The 19,353-nt window shown below is 47.4% G+C and overlaps 1 protein-coding gene across 1 annotated transcript; it reads left to right on the top strand.

The window, feature by feature from the left end:
- The first annotated feature begins 2,220 nt into the window (after positions 1–2,220).
- Positions 2,221–3,653, top strand: LOC121995331. The gene is made up of 5 exons (XM_042549098.1): positions 2,221–2,381; positions 2,610–2,767; positions 2,885–3,164; positions 3,252–3,412; positions 3,499–3,653. The coding sequence occupies exons 1-5, from the start codon at positions 2,221–2,223 to the stop codon at positions 3,651–3,653; spliced, it is 915 nt and encodes a 304-aa protein (XP_042405032.1).
- The last annotated feature ends 15,700 nt before the right edge of the window (positions 3,654–19,353 follow it).

The following is a 19,353-nucleotide window of genomic DNA, read 5'->3' on the forward strand; positions in this document are numbered from 1 at the left end:
ATATAGGTTTGACCATACAATCCATGCTGTCATTTTAAAGATACATTTAAGATAATACCCTCTATTTATTTGGAGGTAGGGAAAAAATTTTCGCTATGATTTTTTTTTTTATGTTTATTTTATTAAAAATTTAAAGCTATGAAAAATATATTTCATGGCGGATAATTTTAAGAGAAAACTTTATCCCTTTACGAATCGGACGGAAAGGATTAAGAATCGGACGTCCTTTTAATGTTTCCAAAAAAAACTAAAGACAGCCGATTCCAAAAAAATAAATACCCTCTTTTAACTTTTGCCTATAATTGATTATGAATATAATTTAAAATATTAATTCTCATATAATTAGTTTCTATCTATATACAAACAAATTGAATCGAATAGGTGGGAAGGCCTAATTAAGTGATTTGGCAGTGATTTTAATAAAAATAAATAAAACGCTATTTTGACTTTTGTATAATTTGATTGTGAATATAATTTAAAATATTAAATCTAATAAAATTACTTTCTATCTACTAGCCATAGCATAACCCCAACAATATATGTAACAAATTCTCTTGTATAAAAGTAAATATTACATTTGATATTAAGATAAAAATTGAGAAAAATATATTTTTTAATATTGACATTTCAAGATATTTATAAAAATTTATCTATTCACAATGTTATCCATCTTAAGATATAGGACTAAACAGAAGAATAGTTGCAGTGTATATTTTTTTATATAAAACAACTTTAAAAAATTATTAATAAATATTAAAATTATTTTCAGTGTAAAAAAAATAATATTCACATAATTTCATTTAAACTTCATCCAATAGTAAAAGGTTAATTCTAATAAAATAGTAAAATATATAAACAAATTTAATAGAGTTGGTTGGAACATCTAATTAACTGATTTAGTTGAATGAGATTGATTGGGTCAAGCTACTTGAAAGATATATGCAAATGCAAGCATAGTTAATTCATTTTTATTCTAGTTTATCAACTAAACTTTTTATTAAAAAATTATTCACATTCTATGTATCCATCATCTATTCTAGTATATAATAAAATAAATTCACTTTTTAATAGTGTTTTGTATGTAGAAATTATATGTGGAATTATGATAGTATATAAATTTTAAAACTAATATATATATATATATATATATATATATATATATATATATATATATATATATATATATATATATATATATATATATATGATTAAAAATGGGCCAAGCTAGATGGGTTTGGATTGGCATTACTTGACCTATTTTAACATGTTGGGACTAGTTTGACCCAACCTGTCACGTGCACATGATAATTGAAAGACCATACTGGTGAAAGCTTATTAATGACAAAGAAGATAATTAATTTTACTAGACAATTTAATTCTCTAATTTTTAAAATAATTTAATTAACCACTAAACATGATTTAATATAATCAAATTTAACTTAATTGAATCAAAACCTTTTGTTTCTTGCCAAAACTAATCCTGTACTTAGGAGGACTTTGATCAAAGCATGCTTTTGTTTTTAGACTTCCAACGGGAAGTTAATGGGATAATTAAAGAAGACTAGAGTTTCAACGTCCAACAGGCATTTTGAGCGAGGCTAACCCAGTAAAATCAGGAGATCCTAATATCTTTAATACTATTTTTAATAATTTTTTTAGTTTTTAGTATTTAAAATATTTTTAGTATTTAGGATATTTTTGATAATTTTTAGTTTTTATATTTTAAATTTGTTAATCAGTTGAGAGATTCTAAAATTATAATTTTTTTCTATTAGGATTTCTTTACAAATTAAAAATTATCAAAAATACTTTAAATACTAAAAACTCAAAAATTATTCTCTCCCATTCCCATACAATGGAGATTTCGAAGTAAGGAAAATTTTACTCCGGTAAGGAAACTTTTCTCTATGAAAAGTTTTTTCAATCGGCGGATAATTTTAGGAAAAATTTTATCCTCTCAGAATCGTACGGAAAAGCGAAGTAAAAAACGAATATCGAATACTTTTAAAGAGGATGAAAAATATATTCCTTTTTTTATCCCTTCCGAATATCGAAAAAACGAATATGGAAAAAAAAAATATATATATATATATATATATATATATATAAACCCTAGGGTCTTAACCTCTTTCTCATCCGCGGCTCCTGTGCTCCCCGTCGACTCCTTTCCGGCAATTGCTCCAGTGTCATCCAATTCATAATTTACAAGAACAGAAAGTTATGGCGTCGCCCAAATATGTTATCAATCCAAAGGAAGAAGGAGAGGAGGCAAGCGAGAGAACAGATCCATTTAGGTGGATGATTGATGGTTTCTCAACGATTGCAAATCGTGGTGCTGATATGTATTACTCGAGGAGTTTCACAGCTTGTGGTTTTAACTGGTAATTCTAATTTTTTTATTTTATTATTTGTTTGTATGTGTATGTGCATGTGCATGTGCGTGTTGACTTCGAAAACAATTCACTAGACAAATTAACACTACTTCAGGCTTAATTATTCAATACAATTGAAATTTCTTTGTTTGTTCGATAACATTTAAGATCTTTGGAAGACTTGGCATAAGAAAATGCTTTGTGAAAGATAGCTAACAGAAGAACTATTAACTGCAGGAAGTTGCAACTGGCATCAGTTTTAGAAGAAGATGGTGAGAAATATGTTGGTCTTTACCTCTTGAATGATGATGCAGATTCAAAAATCTCAGAGATCAAAGCAATCTACAAGCTCTTCATATATGATCAACTACATGCGGAGCACATACAAAAGGAAGGTGACAAAACATTTCAAGTTCCAGAATAATTGATCATAATACAGGAAGTTCCTTTTACCTGGACTTCTTGGTGGAGTTAATTATCATGTTATTATCTTCATTTTTTTTTTTATGTAGGTGAAAACTATTTCCATAGCAAATCCCATGGATTTTGTTGTAAGGTTGCATTGAACAAGTTCAACAGTTTAAAATCTGGTCTACTTGTCAATGATCGTTGCGTCTTTGGAGCTCAAATCATGGAGGCTTTTGCATGCAAATCAGACAAAGAAGGAATCCATGAATCCTTGTCCCTTAACAAGGACCTAACTCCTCGAATATATTCTTGGGTAATCAAGGATGTTTCCAAATCAAAGGACAAACTAATTTCTGGAGCTTTTGAAGCAGGCGGCTACAACTGGTATTCCGTTACTTGTTCTTTAATTGATCATAGCTTCGAGCATATAAGATATAATTATTTGTTTTGTTTGATATTCGACTTGTCTAGGTGTATCTGGCTCTATCCAAACGTAGCCACGTCCAAAGACTGCCTTGGTGTTTTCTTGATAATGGACAATGCTGCTAGTCTTTCTTCCAAGACAAGTGTCTATGTGGATTTTAGCCTGTGCTTGTTGGATCTACACAATGCCAACCATCGGAAGCTTACAGGTTTTGACAATTTGATTGAGTTCCCGGCTACGCTACAACTTGATCGAGCAATCATCTGAATGTGTTTTTCGTATTTATTTTTGCAGTGAAACATTTGTTCTCGTCAAAGAGTGCCAGTTGGGGATTTACCAAGTTCTTAAGCTGGAAAGAAGTACAAGATCCATCTAGAGGATTTCTGCTCGACGATACATGCATCGTTGAAGCATCCGTTGTGGTCCTTGGAGTAGACACCATTCATTGAACAAGAACCAAAAGAATTCATTTTGACTTAACTAAGATTGTCTGTTCCTTCTTTGCATGTCCATTCAGTATATATCAAGCATGTCTGAAATTGATAAATGCTTGGAAAATGACATTAATCTTTTGCTCCCACAATATTTTTAAAGCTGCATGATACTTTATTTTGTCTCTGTGTCCCTACTCTTGCAAAGTTTTATGTAATCGTCAAATTAAAACATATTGATCCGGCGGTAAGAAGAGGGGCCGTCCGGTAGAGGGTCAAAGTAGTCAACACCCGGCAGACGTCCGACCGGACGAATTGCCAACCCAGCATCTCGATAGCTTGGCGGCTATCCCGCTCAGCTAACAGTAGACACGACATCAACCTCGCAGTTAAGGCTCACTCGCTCGACATGGTGGATTCGGATATCAAATCATTGGCCGAGCAGGCATCCGCCCGGAAGGCGTTAGCCGAGCGGCTCCTCCGCTCGCCCCGTAGAAGACAGAGAGAGCGGGTGGCGACATCTTCCTAGGGACTAGTGTCGCCGACAAGAGGCATGGCTGGCGGCATGATTAGGTAGAGAATCATACGGTGGAAACTTTCACTGTCACATCAGAGATATGCTCGTGCTATTAAGGTATGGTGTCAGACATGTTTTCCTAACACATCCATTCCAAGTATGCTTTGAGGAGCGTGCATGCCTCGAGGAGCATGCACGCGCCTCTGAGAATCCCTATATAAGGACCCCCAGACTTCGACGGAGATATGCTCACTATTTTACTGTAGCTACAGTTCTCGTTTCTTCTTTGCCTACTTCTTTCCGCCGAAGTTTTGACTTGAGCATCAAAGGGCCAACGCCGGGGAACCCCTCCCCGATTCGGCGCTGTGTTTGCAGGTTCAACAGGATCTGCGTCTTCGGAGTCTTCAACTGGTCAACAGGAGCGTCACATCCCAACGTCCATCGACTCAGCTCTCGGACAGGATCAAATTGGCACTATCTGTGGGAACACACCTGAATTTGAGTCAAGGAGATGGAAAAAGCTGGACGCCAACACACTGTGATGCTCTCTCCAGAGGAGCTTGACGTGCTCATACAAGCGCGAGCGACCAAGATAATTGAGCAGCAACAGAAGGCGCTAGCCTAGCGGTTCGCGCAATAAGCAACTTCAGCATTTGGTAGTCGAGCGGCACACGACGCCCGGCCGGAACAGCTCTCCATATGGGGTCAAAACAAAGGCTCGACCGATACACAAGCAGAGGCGCCGCCCGCCCCGATCCCATTCCATCGGGCCTTGTTTCAAACGCCCTCCGAAATCGCGCAAGCGAATCGAGACCGGTCTTCATCGGACGAAGCTCCCGCTCGGGACACAAGAAAGGGTAAAGCACCCCAAGCTAACTCATCCCCCGAGCGGATCAATCGCTAATTCTCCGAGGTGATTCTGCAAGATCCTCTGCCAAGGTACTATACGCCCTTGGCGATCAGTGAATACAATGGATCGACTGATCCGAACGACCACCATGGCAAATTCGATAACGCTGCAACCCTTCACCAATACACGGATAGAGTCAAGTGTCGAGTCTTCCTCACTACGTTGTCTAGCTCAGCACAACGTTGGTTTCGAAGATTGCCGGACGGGTCGATTCAGAGCTTCAAGGACTTTATGATAGCCTTCCTCCATCACTTCACGAGCAGCCGACACTATCAGAAGACCAGCGTCAGTCTGTTCTCTATGAAGCAAGGGTCGAGAGAGACTCTTCGGGTCAACATTCAACGCTTTAACTAGACGGTCATGGACATCCCCACGGTCTCATCTGAGACTATGATGCATGCCTTCACCCAAGGACTCATCGACGGGGACTTCTTCTACTCGCTCATCAGGAAGTCGTCCCGCAATTACGACCTCATGCTGCAGAAGGTCAACAAGTATATCAACATGGAAGAAGCTCAAGTGGCCTGAAGGAAAGAAGCACCGTCAGAACCACCGGTGCACGCCGAGCGAAGGCCACCGATCAGCCACCAGCCTCCGAGAGGGCCCCGAGCCGATGGGGCATGACCACATCAAGAAGCAAGACCACATGTCGTCCAACACGTGGCAGCCAAATGTCCTAGACCCAAGGGGAAGGTATGAACTCCTATGTTCTATTCCTTTCATCAGTCTGCAACCCACAACACCCACGACTGCCGAGGAGTCCCCATCGTCGCTCAGCCAACTCCCAGGAGTTACCGACGACGGTCACCTTCCCCCGAATTGCGATATAGACGCCTAGTACCAGACGGCGAGAAGAGAACAAGCAGTCACCCGAGCGGCGGCATCATCATCATCAAACAAGGAGTGACGACCACACCCCAGCCTCGCATGGGCGAGTTGGAAATTCTGTTCGGGAGGAGGAAAACCGAAGCAACACCGTTAGGAGTGAAATCAACATCATAGATGGTGGACCGACCAGCGGAGATTCCAACCGAGCCCGAAAGGCGTATGCCAAACGACTGGAGATTCATGTTGTAGGATGCAGCCAAGAGAGGGCGAGCGGGCCCTAAATCATCTTTGGCCCTAAGGATCTCAAGGGGATTGAAGTAACGTACAACGACACCCTCATCATCCATGCGGTAATTGCCAACTACACTATTCATCGCATATTTATTGACACAGGGAGCTCGGTCAACATCATCTTCCGAAAGGCCTTCGACTAGCTTCAGATCGACCGGGCCGAGTTGCTACCAATGACGACCCCTTTATATCGGTTCACTGGCAATGAGGTCCAGCCGATCGGGCAAACGAGGTTGGCTATATCACTCGGAGAGGAGCTGCTCCGAAGGACTAGGACCACTACCTTCATCATTGTAGATGCCCCTTCAGCCTACAATGTCATCCTGGGTTGGCCGACCCTCAATGAGTTCCAGGCAGTAGTCTCAACCTATTGTCAAAAAATCAAGTTCCACGTAGAAGACCGGGTCGGGGAAGTCAAAGGAGATCAGCTGGTTGCTCGGCGCTACTACGTAGAGATGATAAAGGCGGAGGCTAAGTCCGCTCGGAAAGTTCCCCGGTACGAGGTAAATACCATAACCGAAAAACCTCCTACTCTAGTTTATGAAGAGAAAGAAGAGGTGCATATACATCCTAGCCGAGCAAGGGCAACGAATTTCATAGTGGCCAACCTGCAAGCTGAGCAGAAAGCCAAACTGATCAGATGTCTTCAGCGAAATCATGATGTCTTCGCCTAGTCAACCCATGAACTACCTGTTGGGGTTGCAAGGTTGCAAACATAGTCCCATATTGAAAACACATGGAAAAGATCATGGGTTTATAAGAGAAAGATATCTCCATTGGCATGAGGCCTTTTGGGTAGAGCCCAAGAGCAAAACCATGAGGGCTTAGGCCCAAAGTGGACAATATCATGTCATTGTGGAGATATCTAAATTCTTTTCGATCCTACAATTGGTATCAGAGCCCGGACTGCCAGAAGGTTTAACCGCCGACTGTGCATAAGAGCTATGGTCTGATTGAACCATGTGAGTACAATATTGACCTCGAACAAAGAAAGTGGGGGCTCCTATGTTCGGATCAAGAGGACCAGACACCGGGCAAGAAGTCCTAGTAGGTCGGGTGGACCGAGGGGCAGGAAGTCCTAGTTGCGGCTAGGCAAGAAAGTCCTAGTAGGTTGGGTAGACCGAGGGGCAGGAAGACCTGGTGGGTCAAGGATCGGACGTGGGAGGCCCATGGTCCTTTGTTTGAGGGGGGGATTGTTGGGGTTGCAAGGTTGCAAACATAGTCCCATATTGAAAACACATGGAAAAGATCATGGGTTTATAAGAGAAAGATATCTCCATTGGCATGAGGCCTTTTGGGTAGAGCCCAAGAGCAAAACCATGAGGGCTTAGGCCCAAAGTGGACAATATCATGTCATTGTGGAGATATCTAAATTCTTTTCGATCCTACACTACCCGGTGTCTCCCCCAGCATAGCGCAGCATGAGCTTCACGTTCGACCGGATGCTAGGCCAGTGAAGTAAAGAAAAAGGGACTTCAGCGCGGAGCAGAATCAGATCATCCGAACTGAAGTCGAGAAGCTATTGAAAGCAGGCCACATCAGAGAGGTGAAAGCCGAACTGATCAGATGTCTTCAGCGAAATCATGATGTATTCGCCTGGTCCACCCATGAACTACCCGGTGTCTCCCCCAGCATAGCGCAGCATGAGATTCACGTCCAACCTGATGCTAGGTCGGTGAAGCAAAGGAAAAGGGACTTCAGCGCGGAGCAGAACCAGATCATCCGAGCTGAAGTCGAGAAGCTATTGGAAGCAGGCCACATCAGAGAGGTCCGGTTCCCGAGCTGGCTTGCAAATGTAGTCCTAGTCTCCAAGCCTGGCAACAAGTGGAGGGTCTGCATCGACTTTCGAGACCTCAACAAGGCCTGCCCGAAAGACTTCTACCACTGCCCAGGATCGACCAGATGGTGGACTCCACAGCGGTGTGCGAGCTGATATGCATGCTGGACGCATATCAGGGGTATCATCAGGTGCTGCTCGCACGAGAGGATCAAGACAAGGTGAGTTTCATAATAGCGGACGACACCTACTGTTACAACGTGATGCCGTTCAGACTGAAGAATGCCGAGACTACCTACCAAAGGCTCACGGACAAGGTGTTCTGGCAGCAGAACGGACGAAACATGGAGGTGTATGTCGATGATATACTCATCAAATCCCTCCAAGCCACTGACCTCTGTGCGGATATAGAAGAAACTTGCCAGACACTCTGCACATATGGAATTAAGCTGAACCCGAGCAAGTGTCTGTTCAGCGCGAAGAGTGGAAAATGTTGGAGCAATCCCAATGGTCCGCGGGACCATGTGTTTTGGTGTTTGGGCAAAGGGTTTAAGTTAGGTTTACCCTCGTTATTTGATATGTGTACTTGAGTTGTGCAGGACTGCAGGTGACACATGTAACTTAGGTTGACGACTTCGGGTCCGGTGAAGGATGGAGCATCCGAGGGGCCGTGGACAAGGCAGCAAGGACAAGGGCCGAGGGAAGCGACTTCGAGGCATACGCGAAGGATGACATTGGGGACGAGCCGCGGGCTTGGATGCATCCGAGGGACGAGAGCCAAAGGAAGTAGGCTTGAAGGCAAGAGGTCAAGGCTGCAAAGAAAATTCAAATGAGTCGTGAGGGTACGAATGCATGAGAGATTGTACTCGGAGTAAAATCCTAGTTTTAGGGTTTCACTGTAGCGGCACTGTAGCAATACTGTAGTGCACTGTAGTAGTTACTGTAGTGTACTGTAGCAGTCGACTGGTGTATGGACCAGTCGACTGATGCACTGTAGCAGAGAGCCGTTGAGATAGCCGTTGGGTTGGCATCAGTAGGGCTGGCCAAGGCGACGAAATTAGACTTGGTTAAAGCCTAATTAGTAGTCACTAAGTGCTCAAAGGTTCCCTTGTGTCCAAGTGTTTTTGGTGAGTGTTGTGGTGAGGTTTCTCCACCCACAAGGAGGTTGAGCTAGCCGGAGTTTGCTAGGGACTAATCCACCGACGGATTGAGGGATCGTCCACCTTACAGACACGCCGTGGAGTAGGAGCAAGTTATCTCCGAACCACGTAAACGAACGTGTTAGCGGTTTGCATTTCCATTCTTGTATTTGGTATTTAGCTTTCTATTTGTGTTCGTTTGTATTCCGCTGCGCAAACTAACGTATTGTAGAGAAGAAATCGATTTGGGGGTGGCCTAGCTATCCAACCCCCCTTCAAGCCGGCCACCGATCCTCCAACAGAAAATTCTTCATCTATATCGTCACAGAGCGTGGCATCGAGGCAAACCCTAGTAAGGTAAAAGCGCTGCAAGATATGCCGCTACCAAGGAATTTGAAGGAAGTTCAGTGCCTCACCGGTCGGATAACTGCTTTATCTCGATTCATCTCCAAGTCTGCCGACTAGAGCCTCCCTTTCTTCAAGATATTGCGCCGAGCTACCAAGTTCCAATAGGACGAAGAGTGCGACAAGGCATTCGAAGAACTGAAAGCATATCTAAACTCTCTGCCTATATTGGCTAAGCCAGCTGCTGACGAGCCGCTTCGCATTTATTTATCCTCGATCGAGTACGCTGTTGGCTCGGCGTTAGCGGGGCCGAACGGTGAGAAACAACCAGTGTACTTCCTGAGCCATATCTTAAAAGATGCTGAGTCCCGCTACATTGGTCTCGAGAAACTTTCTTTTGCATTGGTGCTCGCCGCTCGGAGGCTTCGACCATACTTCCTCGCTCATACAATCGTTGTAATGACAAACATCCCTCTGGGTCGAGTCCTCCTCAATCCAGGAACATCTGGGTGGCTGATCAAATGGACAATGGAACTTAGTGAGTTCGACATACAGTATCAGCCATGAACGACCATCAAGGCGCAATCCTTGGCGGATTTTGTCGCCGAAGTATAGAATCACGAGTCAGAAGCCACTTGGGGGATATATGTGGATGGATCGTCCACTCGGTAGGGAAGCGGAGTCGGTGTACTACTGGTCTCCCCTCAGGAAGAGCGGATGCATCTATCCGTTTGGCTAGAATATCGGACAACTAATAACGAAGCCGAGTACGAGGCACTCATAGCAGGCCTACAAGCCGCTCGGCATGTCGGAGCGATCAGAGTCTTGATTCACTCGGATTCCTAGTTAGCCGCCCAACAACTCACTGGGATATTCGAGATAAGCAACCCTCGACTCAAGCTCTACACCGAGGCCTTTGAAAAGCTAAAAGCAAACTTCCGGGAGATAGTTATTCAGAAGATACCCCGAGCGAAAAACAAGGTGGCGGACGAACTGGCTAAGCTAGCCAACTCTATCATGCCGATTGTTATATCACAGCCGATTGAGCAGTTATCTCTGGTGGCACACGTCGATCAGATGGAAGGGCTTACTTTTCTGAATGATTGGAGGACAACGTTGATAGAGTTCTTGTGGTCGGGAATTACGTCGTCCGATCGGGAGGAAGCCCACCTGTTGCGAAGGAGAGCAGGAAGATTCACGATGATTGGAGATCAACTGTATAAGAAATCTTTCTCTCAACCCCTACTCAAGTGCTCGGACTAGAAGACATCGATTACATTCTACAAGAGGTGCATCAAGGAACCTGCAGAGGACACCCTGGCGGTCGGTCATTAGCCAGAACGATATTGCTGGCCGGATATATTTGGACAACCCTCGAAGTAGACGCAACTCGAACAGTGTCTACCTGCCTATCCTGCCAGAAGTACCACAACCTCTCTCACCGATCCGTCAGAAGAAATGACAACGTCCATGGTATCCTGCCCGTTCGATCAGTGGGGCATGCATATAGTGGGGCCCTTCTCGGTGGCGACCAGCCAGCGAAAGTTCCTGCTCGTCGCAGTAGACTACTTCTCCAAATGGGTCGAAGCTAAGCCGCTCGCTAGAATAACCGAGCAGATGGCTCAGAAATTCATATGGCAGTACATCATATGTCGGTTCGGAGTTCCGCGTCGGCTCGTCTCCGATAATGGAAGACAGTTCGTCGGACAATAACTCAGAGAATGGTTCGAAGGCTATGGGATTCAGTAGGCCTCACCTCCGTAGCATATCCATAAAGCAACGGACAAGCTGAAGTCAACAATTGGGAAATTTTGTGAATTCTTTGAGCTCGGCTCGACCACGTCTGAGGTAGTTGGGTAGACGAGCTATTGGGCGTGCTATGGGCAATTCGCATGACTCCAAAGGAAGGGACGGGAGTGACACCGTTCCACTTGGTCTATAGAGGTGAAGCAGTTGTCCCTGTTGAAATTGGAGCCGAGTCCGACTAGGTGCAACAGTATAGCGAGGACAACGCTGAGCGAAGACTTCTGGAGCTGGATCTGGTGGACGAGGCACGCGCCAAAGCAGCCGTTCGGCTGACAACCTACCGACAGAGAATGCGCTAGAACTACAACAGGCGGGTAATACCTAGATCTTTTTATGTCGGCGACTTCGTGTGGAAGAAAATGAAGTCGGTCGGAGATGTCACCAAGCTGGAGGCTCCCTGGGCCGGACCCTTCAAGGCGGTGGGCAAGCTCCGGTCGGGTGCTTATTACCTAGAGGACGAAGATGGGCGGAGGCTAGAGCGTCCATGAAGTGCAAACCACCTCCAACCGTACCGAGCTGGGTGAAAGGTGCGCTGATGTAACTAATACCATGTAATCTTCATTTTTTTCTGCGTCCTTCGGCTGCAGGATTTAAATCTAAAGCCAAGTTTTACAAAGTTATTGCTGAGCGGACAGCCCGCCTCGGAAGACTGTCGAGCGACGACGTTAAACCCTAGAGTCAAAGCGGCGACTATAAATACGCTGCTCAGAAGACCGTCGAGCGGCGATGTTAAACCCTAGAGTCGAAACGACGACTATAAAAACCCCGCTCAAAAGATCGTCGAGTGACGACGTTAAACCCTAGAGTCGAAGCGGCGACTATAAAAACCCCACCTTGAAGACCGTCGAGCGACAACGTTAAACCCTAGAGTCGAAGCGGCGATTATAAAAACCCCACTCGGAAGACCATCAAGCGGCGACATTAAACCCTAAAGTCGAAGCGGCGACTATAAAAATCCCACCTTGAAGAACGTCGAGCGACGACGTTAAACCCTAGAGTCGAAACGGTGACTATAAATACCCCGCTCGGAAGACTATCGAGCGGCGATGTTAAACCCTATAGTCGAAGCGGCGACTATAAAAATCCTGCCTTGAAAACCGTCGAGCAGTAATGTTAAACCCTAAAGTCGAAACGTCGACTATAAATACTTCGTTCGGAAGACCGTCGAGTGGCGACGTTAAACTTTAGAGTCGAAGCGGCGACTATAAATACCCCGCTCGGAAGACCGTCGAGCGGCGACGTTAAACCCTAAAGTCGAAGCGGCGACTATAAAAACCCCGCTCGGAAGACCGTTGAGCGGCGATGTTAAACCCTAGAGTCGAAGCGGCGACTATAAAACCCCACCTTGAAGACCGTCGAGCGGCGACATTAAACCCTAGAGTCAAAGTGGCGACTATAAAAATCCTACCTTGAATACAGTCTAGCGGCAACGTTAAACCCTAGAGTCGAAGCAGTGACTATAAATATCCCGCTCAGAAAACCGTCGAATGGTGACGTTAAACCCTAGAGTCGAAGCGACGACTATAAAAACCCCGCTCGGAAGACTGTTGAGCGGCGACGTTAAACCCTAGAGTCGAAGCGGTGACTATAAAAACCCTGCCTTGAAGACCATCGAGCGGCGACATTAAACCCTAATATCGAAGTGGCGACTATAAAAGCCCCGTCCTGAAGAGTCAGAGCGGCGACTATAAAACCCCCGCCTTGAAGATCGTCGAGCGGCGACATTAAAACCTAGAGCCGAGTGGCGGCTATAAGCGCAAGAGTTCGACTATAGCACAGGCTCGAAAAGAAGAAGGGAAAGAATAAAATTCAAGGCCGATAGACGTCCCAGGGTCAGGAGATGACCGCCGCAAAGGTAGCAATAGTCAAAGTACAAAGGGTGTAAAACCGCCCGAGCCTATACAATAAAAAAACTAGCAGATGAACATGCAAATAGGGAAAAACTGAAAGGAATTCATTAAAGCCAAAAGCCCTGCCGAGCGGTGGGCATACATATATAACTTCAACCAAAAGGAGGTTTCCTACATATCAAAACCCTCGCGCACACGAAAATTACTCAAAATAATCAAAGATATCGTCGGGGATGGTGGTGATGAGCTCGGCTCGGTCCAAGATGGGAATAGCCATATCTTCGGGGAGGTGGCCCTTGGCTTTCAAGTATGAGACCGTCGTGCTAATAGCCAGGTCGAACGCACTAACGAGCCGCTGACATGCCTTCATGACAAATTACTTCGAAGGGATGTAGTTCTGCTTCATGACTGCAAAGCGGCTCGGCTCGACCTCTTGATATTCTTTAAGCGCAGTGTGGGAGGCTTCAAGGGCGTCCTGGAGTGCCTTCAAGTCCAACCGAAGAGCTGCCATTTCCGCTGAGCGGCCATTCCGCTCGGCCTCAAGAAGATCTGCTAGCTCCTTGACTCTCTACTCCAAGGCCTGAGCCTTCACGTTCTTCATGTCTAGATCGGCGATGGCCCTAAGCTTCCTGGTTGTGGCCAGCTCGAGCTTCTGGTTGTAGGACTTAACCTATTCCTCTAGCCGACCCATCATAATTTTCCGGTCGGGGGAGATTTTCCCGTCCGACGACGTTTATAACCTATTAATGGGAGCTTGTCGTCGGCGGACTCAGACCCCTCTGTCTGAGCAGTAGGCTGTGCCTCGGAGGGTGCGGTCTCCCCCGCCACCTTGAGGTGAGAATTCTGAATGGCGGACCCCCCGCCAGCAGTTAGCACTGCTTCACTCCCTCCAACAGTTGGAGCTACCTCGCTCTCACCCTCGTGCGAGCCGACCGGCGTGAGGCTGAGTCGCTCCATCTCCTTAGCCGCAGCTGCCTCGACCTCGGCAGCCTTGAGTTTCATCAAGCCGAGCGCCGCTGATTTCATCATAATGCCAGATACAAAAGAAAAATGGGAAATCAGTTAGACCCAAAGAAAAAAACCAAGGGAAGTTCCTTACCAATGTCGCTCGGGAGATTAGTCCGAATCGGGCTTAACCTGAACATGTACAAGACGCCTTCTGGCAATAGTCTGTGGATGTCAAATTTCAGACCGGCGAGCATGTTGGCTGCATGAAGACACTCCGGACGAGTCCTATACCTCTTCAGCTTGGGCGGAGGGGGCAAGGTGGTCTGCCATTGGGTTCGGAAGTGTGGCAGCCCGAGAAGACGCAAGTAGAAAAATTAATCCTTCCAGTACTTATTGGAGGAAGGCATCTTATCGAAAAAGACTAAACCGATCCTAGATTGAAAAGGGAAGGTGCCCAGCTCGGATTGCTTAGGATAGTAAAAGTAATGAAAGATCTGAGACCTAAGAGGGATGGCGTGTACTTTAAATAGCACGACTACGCCGCATAACAGACGGAAAGAGTTGGGAACAAATTGGGCGAGCGAAATCCGAAAAATAGTTGCAAACCTTGGTGATGAAGGGGTGGACAGGAAATCGGAGACCGGCCACGAATTGGCCCCTGAAGAAACAAATGGTGTCGGTCGGCGGGTTGTGCGGCCGATCAGACGGTCCGGCCAGGACGATCTCGTGGTCGGACGGAAAGTCAAAGGCGTTTATAAGGTGTGCCACGTCGCCCGCATCAAACCTGGCCTCCATGGTGGTATACCAGAGACTAGGGTCAGGGTCGACCGGCTGGGAAGAACTGACCATAAACGAAAAACGAAGAAGCAGGGGGGTTCATTAAAGAAGATCGTCGGAAAAACGGTAGAGGTTCACCAAGCAAGACAGCAGGACGCCAGAAAACACTAAAGGGGAGAAAGGAAGAGGAAGGGACTGAGGGGGGAGCTTACTGGAAAAGAAGGTGTTGGAGCACCGAACACGGACAACCGCCGGAGCCCTGGGCGGGGACGATCACCTGAGCACCAAACGCAAGCGAATCGCCTGAGGAAGTTATCGGGGAATAAGGAGGAAGCGCAAAGGAGGAAACGATGACGATGAGGCCTTATAAAGACAGGGTCCGGCTGAGCGGGACCGTTCGATCCAGGGCACAAAGATCGAAGCGCACATCCGACCGTCGAATTTGAACTGCCAAATGTCACATCAGCAGTTGTCACCTCGGATGTATGGCGAATGCGCCAACGACACGTGGTGTCTTCCCACGGGACAACATTTAAAGGGCGCTTGCTCGGCCTTAACGGGGTGATTCGTGCGTATCACGAGGAGATTCAGACGACGTCAGCGGTGATTGATCGGCTCACACCCCTTCGACAGCGGTGAGGAAAAGTATTCAAATAGCCAAGTACAACGGCATAAAGCGCCGAGCGGGGCGCGAAGCACCGACTGGGGGAGAAGGATCGATCCTATGGAGACCGGGCGGGATCCAACTCATCTATTAGCCGACCGACCAACCACTCATCATGCTATCTGTCTAGTCAGTCAGACTTTCAGCCTCCTTCGACTAGACTTGGAGGGAAGGCATGTGATCCGGTGGTAAGAGAGGGGCTCGCCCGGCAAGGGGTCAAAGTGGTCAACACCCGGCAGACGTCCGACCGGGCGAATTACCAACCCAGCATCTCGACAGCTCGACCAGGCGCACCAAGTTTCCGACACTCATTAGGTAAGGCGGGAAGAGACAAAGGCCGAGCGGCCATCCCGCTCGGCTAACAGTAGACACGACATCAACCTCGCAGTTAAGGCTCACTTGCTCGACATGGTGGATTTAGATATCAAATCACCGGTCGAGGCGGGCATCCACCCGGAAAGCGTTAGCCGAGCGTCTCCTCCGCCCAGCCCATAGAAGACAGAGAGAGAGGGTGGCGACATCTTCCTAGGGACTAGTGTCACCGACAAGAGGCATGCCTGGCGGCATAATCAGGCAGAGAATCGTACAGTGGAAACTTCTACTGTCACATTAGAGATATGCTCGTGCTATTAAGGTAGGGTGTCATGCATGCTTTCCTGACATATCCATTCCAGGTATGCTTTGAGGAGCGTACATGCCTCGAGGAGCGTGCACGCGCCTTGGGAAGCCCTATATAAGGACCCCCAGACTTCGACGGAGGTATGCTCACTATTTTACTGTAGCTACAGTTCTTGTTTCTTCTTTGCCTACTTCTTTCCACCGGAGATTTGATTTGAGCATCGGAGGGCCAACGCCGGGGAACCCTCCCCGATTCGGCGCTGTGTTTGCAAGTTCATGGTGGTGAAGGATTTGCATCTTCAGAGTCTTCGACTGGTCAACAGGAGCATCACATCCCCAACGTCCATCGACTCAGCTCTTCCTATTGGGAAGCTGAGAAGATGAACCTGTCGGTGTGATGTGTCTGGAATGTTGACCGCATCTTTATGAACCAGATGGTGAGCTATTTTTTGTGTTGACCGAGTCGCCAGAAGTCATTCGGTCAACAATACCTGCAGCCAGCGACCGGGTCACCCCGGTCTCTGGTACCCCGATGCTCGAGACGGGTCTCACGAATATATAAGCAGCCGGATAATGATAGCACGACTAAATAAATACAAGATGAGTATAGTGACGTACTCTGGCCTCGGGGGGGAGGGGGGCGCCCTCGGATGAATCAGTGAGCTGGTCATGGTGCCGATCGAATTGTCACATGTGTGTCAGTTGAGGAGCCGGATAAGCATAATAATAGTGTGAATAACGAAACACATCGGTTCGATGGCCGGAACCCCCTCTCGACTCGAAGGTCGGTGTAGACAAAGAATACGAGTGGCGTCGGCCGCTGGAGGTAGCGCCCGCTACTGGAGAGGGTGACAGTGGCCGCCGGAGGCGACGGGGTCACCCACTGGAGGAGGCATCGGCGCCCATTGGAGGGGGCATCGACACCCGTCGGGGGGCAGCGGCGTGCGCTGGCGGCGTAGCCCGCTAGTAGCAATGCGTGGAGACAGCTGGAGCGCGAGGAGGTAGCTGCAACATGGGGAGGCAATAGGAGGTGGTCGCTGGAGATGGTTGCCAGAGGGTGCGGTGTTCGGAGAGCAGTGGCCGGCGAAGGTGGAAAGTAGAGGAGGAGATGGAGGCTCGCCGGTGACGGAGTAGGCGATGCTGGAAATCGAAGGTGTAGCTGCCGTGCTCACGAACTCAGGTGGTGGAGGAGGGGCTAGCTGCAGGGAGAGAGGGAGAAGAGAGGTAGAGCACAGGAGGCTGGTTCGTGCTTGGGTTTTTTCCTCCGTCAAGACGATTTCGTTCTTCCTCTCAAGCTCCTAGCAAGCGCCGACGTCGACTGCCAATTTGATCCTGTCCGAGAGCTGAGTCGATGGACGCTGGGGATGTAGCGCTCCTGTTGACCAGTCGAAGACTCCGAAGACGCAGATCCTTCACCATCGTGAACCTGCAAACACAGCGTAGAACCGGGGAGGGGTTCCCCGGCGTTGGCCCTCCGACGCTTAAGTTAAATCTCCGGCGGAAAGAAGTAGGCAAAGAAGAAACGAGAACTGTAGCTGCAGTAAAATAGTGAGCATATCTCCATCGAAGTCTGAGGGTCCTTATATAGGGCCTAGAGGCGCGTGCACGCTCCTCGAGGCATGCACGCTCCTCGAGGTGTGCACGCTCCTCGAGGCATGTACGCTCCTCGAGGCGTGCACGCTCCTCGAGGGGTGCACGCTCCTCGAGGGGTGCACGCTCCTCAAAGCATATCTGGAATGGATGTGTCAGGAAAGTATGTCTGACATCCTACCTTAATAGCACGAGCATATATCTGATGTGACAGTGGAAGTTTTCACCGTATGATTCTCTGCCTGACCATGCCGCTAGCCATGCCTCTTGCCGGCGACACTAGTCCCTAGGAAGATGTCGCCACCCGCTCTCTCTGTCTTCTACAGGTCGGGCGGAGGAGCCGCTCGGCTAACGCCTTCCGGGCAGATGCCCGCTCGGCCGGTGATTTGATATCCGAATCCACCATGTCGAGCGAGTGAGTCTTAATTGCGAGGTTGATGCCGTGTCTACTGTTAGCCGAGTGGGATGGCCGCTCGTCCTTCGTCTCTTCCCGCCTTACCTTATGAGCGTCGGAAACTCGGCGCATCAGGCTGAGCTATCGAGATGTTGGGTTGGCAATTCTCCCGGTCGGACGTCTGCCGAGTGTTGACCACTTTGACCCTCTGCCGGACGGACCTCCCCTCTTGCCACCGGATCACATATGATCATTGCACTTATTCTCTTTTGGACAGTCAACAAGCTAGTCAATTTCTTGTCTAATCTTTTGTAAACTATCATAAGCCTATTTAAAAATTTGAGACTTGAGCAGGTTGACAAATATGACTTGGAAATTCATTCCATATTCGAAGGCTTCACCAATTAAACCCTTGTTAGTTTTTTCACTACCTAAACAATAACACATTATTATAATTTACATGATAAAAAAATATAAAGTTAAAAAAAATATATTATAACACACAGTGAGGTCACTTAAGTCTTTCTTAAGTTCAAGTCTTTGACTCCTCCTAAGCTTAACTTGATCAAGCCTTTAGCTCTCGAATCTATTATGGAGGATTAGATATATGCTGAATCCAAGTGATACACTTATAAAATGTAAGAATGTTGGATGTATTTGGAGGCCTAAGGGAATTTGGAAGAAAGGAGTGTATATCTTGGTCAATTTCTTGTTAGGGTTTTTAAAGGGGAGGAAGGGCTTTGAGCCTTGTGAAAGACTCCCCTCTCGCCGATCTCCCCTCTCATCATCTCCACCTCATGCTTCTTCTTCTTTCTCATGACCATGCCGCCGTAGGGATCTCACGCACACTACTTCTGCTACTGCAAGCGTCATCTCCTCTCTCTCTCTCCCGCATCCAGGTTGTCTCCAGCGATCGCCGACTTCGCAGCCAGCCCCGCACCTCCAGTGGTCGACGACGCCTCCTCCCTCGCCAACCACACCGCACTCTGCACAACGACAACCTCCTCTCCTTTGTGATGGACGACGCTATCCATGTTGTCGGTCATGCCACGAAGCATAGCATCGGATCTGCCTCGTCTTCGTCAACCACAGAGTCAGATCTACTCCACAGCCCCTAGTGGGTAGCCCCCGGCCGCCGACGTTGCTCCACAACCCCGATAAGCAGCCCACAACCACCAGTGCCGCTCCACAGCCCTTGGTGAGTATCCCTAAGTCATCGGTGTCGCTCCTCGGCACCCCGCCACTGGATCCGACCTTTCGGTAG

This window comes from Zingiber officinale, chromosome 6A (assembly GCF_018446385.1).
Source record: "Zingiber officinale cultivar Zhangliang chromosome 6A, Zo_v1.1, whole genome shotgun sequence".
In the NCBI taxonomy this organism is placed as follows: domain Eukaryota; kingdom Viridiplantae; phylum Streptophyta; class Magnoliopsida; order Zingiberales; family Zingiberaceae; genus Zingiber; species Zingiber officinale.